General features: G+C 42.6%; 1 protein-coding gene across 1 annotated transcript; it reads left to right on the top strand.

The window, feature by feature from the left end:
* The first annotated feature begins 1,440 nt into the window (after positions 1-1,440).
* LOC108514416 (endogenous retrovirus group K member 18 Pol protein-like) lies at positions 1,441-2,953 on the top strand. The gene is made up of 2 exons (XM_017850651.1): positions 1,441-2,406; positions 2,868-2,953. Exons 1-2 carry the CDS (start codon positions 1,450-1,452, stop codon positions 2,931-2,933), a joined length of 1,023 nt encoding a protein of 340 aa, XP_017706140.1. The 5' UTR covers positions 1,441-1,449; the 3' UTR covers positions 2,934-2,953.
* The last annotated feature ends 366 nt before the right edge of the window (positions 2,954-3,319 follow it).

The raw sequence follows: 3,319 nt of genomic DNA, 5'->3' as shown, positions 1-3,319 counted from the left end.
ACAAGCGCACCTGATGGAGCCCGTTGCAGACTTTGCTACATAGACTTTTAAACCACGCCCAGCAGAACATTCAGAAATGCCGCAGGCCCGGGGTGGATTATGTAAAACAGCTAGCGTACGAAAACGCTAACGCCCGGCTTGTCAGGCCAGCCAATCTAGACCTTATAGCAAAGAAAACAGACCGTTAACAGGCTACAAGGCCGCTCTCCTGTTCAGACATAGGGCCCTCATATTCAACAGCGGCTTGGCTACGGCCTGCTTGACCTTTTAGTGACAAACCGTAAAAGACTTCCTCGCCTTAGTAAAAATAAGAACTAGCCAAGGGGTGTTTCAAGTGCCGGAAAATGGGACACTTTCACTAGGCATTGCTAAGAGAGAAACCGTAGCTAAGACCTTAGAGGCGAAAGCCTCCAGGCCTCTGCCCTAGTGCTAATAGAGGAAAAACATTGCGTCCAACGAATGTAAATCTAAAATTGACAATCAAGGAAATCCCCTAACACTTCAACAGGGAAACGGATTGAGGGGCCGCCCCAGGCCCCAAAACAAGCTTATTTTTCTTTTTTTCGGGTGGTCAGTTTTGTAGCCAACCAACAACAATCCGCTTTCACAGCTAGTAGAGCAACCCCAGAAGCGCAGCGATTGGACCTCTCTGTTCCACCTCCCACACAGTATTAACCCTGAAATGGGACCTCAGGCCCTAAGTACGGGTATATATGGGCCCCTACCCTCAAACATGTTTGGATTAATCCTGGGGAAAAGCAGCGTCACCATGAAAGGCCTACAGGTCTTTCCAGGAATAGTGGATAGTGATTATATAGGAGAAATCAAAATCATGGCCAAGGCTATTGACAACATCATTATCATTCCTCAAGGGGATAGAATAGCGCAGTTACTCCTGTTACCATTGCTAAAAACAGCTAATAAAGTCCAATCGCCCCTAAGGGGAAAGGGAGGATTCGGATCCTCAGACATCTACTGGGTACAGTCCATTACTAATCAAAAACCCTCTCTCACCTTATGGCTAGACGGAAAGTTATTTACAGGACTGATAGACACAGGGGCCGATGTAACAATTATTAAACAACAAGATTGGCCCGCCAGTTGGCCCACTTCAGAGACCTTAACAAATTTACGAGGAATCGGGCAAAGTAATAACCCTAGACAAAGTTCCAAATATCTCACCTGGAGAGATCAAGAAAGTAATTCCGGTCTCATTAAGCCATTTGTTATCCCTGATTTGCCTGTTAACCTTTGGGGTAGAGATCTTCTCTCCCAAATGAGGGTCATGATGGGTAGCCCAAATGATATAGTCACTGCACAAATGTTGGCTCAGGGCTACCACCCTGGAAAAGGGTTAGGAAAAAGAGAAGATGGCATTTTACAGCCAATCCCAGCCATAGGAAAATTGGATAAAATGGGGCTTGGAAATTTTTAACCGTGGCCATTGACATGCCTGCACCCCAAAAATTTGCTGATCCAATCACTTGGAAATCAGATGAACCCGTTTGGGTTGATCAATGGCCACTAACCAATGAGAAGCTTGCCGCTGCCCAACAGTTAGTGCAGGAACAATTAGAGGCAGGACACATCACAGAAAGCAACTCTCCTTGGAACACCCCCATATTCGTCATAAAAAAGAAATCTGGAAATTGGAGACTCTTACAAGATCTAAGAGCAGTAAATGCTACTATGGTCCTTATGGGCGCCTTACAGCCAGGGCTACCCTCTCCGGTAGCAATCCCTCAAGGATATTTTAAAATTATCATAGACCTTAAAGATTGCTTTTTTACAATTCCCCTTCATCCTACTGACCAAAAACGATTCGCCTTTAGCTTACCATCTGTAAATTTCAAAGAACCAATGAAACGATACCAATGGAAAGTGTTACCTCAAGGTATGGCCAACAGTCCCACCTTGTGTCAAAAATATGTGGCTACGGCCATACACTCAGTTAGAGAGACATGGAAACAAATGTATATTATACACTATATGGATGACATTCTTATAGCAGGAAAAATGGGAGAACAAGTTTTACAGTGTTTTGCTCAACTCAAGCAAGAACTAACCACAGCGGGTTTACAAATAGCTCCAGAAAAAATACAACTACAAGACCCTTATACATATTTAGGTTTTCAAATAAATGGACCTAAAATTACAAATCAAAAGGCCGTTATCCGTAAAGATAAGTTACAAACCCTCAATGATTTCCAAAAGCTCCTTGGAGACATAAATTGGCTTCGGCCCTACTTAAAACTCACCACAGGAGACTTAAAACCCTTATTCGACACCCTGAGAGGTGACCCCAACCCTAAGTCCCTTAGGTCGTTATCAAAAGAAGCTCTTTTATCACTTAATAAAGTAGAGGCGGCCATTGCTGAGCAATTTGTTACTAACATAGACTATTCACAGCCATTAACCCTTTTAATATTTAACACAACACTAACACCTACTGGTTTATTCTGGCAAAATAACCCTATTATGTGGGTCCACTTGCCTTCATCTCCCAAAAAGGTATTACTCCCCTATTATGATGCCATAGCAGATTTAATTATTCTAGGGAGAGACAATAGCAAAAAATATTTTGGAATTGAACCCTCTATGATCATACAACCTTATTCTAAGCCACAAATCCATTGGTTGATGCAAAATACTGAAACGTGGCCGATTGCTTGCGCCTCTTATGCTGGCAACTTAGATAACCATTATCCACCAAACAGGCTTATTCAATTTTGTAAGCTGCATGCTTTTGTCTTCCCTCATGTTACCAGTAAAACACCTTTAGACAATGCCTTATTAGTATTCACTGATGGGTCATCCACAGGAACTGCTGCATACACCTTTGCAGACACCACTGTTAAATTCAAAACCAGCCATACTTCAGCTCAGCTAGTAGAATTGCAGGCCCTAATCGCAGTACTGTCAGCCTTCCCTAATCAGGCCCTTAATATTTATACTGACAGTGCATATTTAGCTCACTCAATACCTTTACTTGAGACCGTAGCACAAATCAAACATGTCTCAGACACAGCCAAGTTATTTTTACAATGCCAACAATTAATACATGACAGATCAACACCTTTCTTTCTTGGACATATTAGAGCTCATTCAGGATTACCAGGACCTCTATCCCAGGGCAATCAACTGGCTGATATGGCAACCAAGACGGTAGCCATAGCTACAAATACAAACCTAGCCCAAGCACAGGCTATTCATGCCTTACACCATCTTAATGCTCAAACTTTGAGACTGATGTTTAAAATAACTAGAGAACAAGCAAGACAAATAGTTAAACAATGTCAGACCTGTATAACATACCTGC

The sequence above is a fragment of the Rhinopithecus bieti genome, unplaced genomic scaffold (assembly GCF_001698545.2).
Source record: "Rhinopithecus bieti isolate Rb0 unplaced genomic scaffold, ASM169854v2 scaffold_2409, whole genome shotgun sequence".
NCBI classification, from domain to species: domain Eukaryota; kingdom Metazoa; phylum Chordata; class Mammalia; order Primates; family Cercopithecidae; genus Rhinopithecus; species Rhinopithecus bieti.
This window is presented reverse-complemented; position numbering and strand designations above follow the sequence as displayed.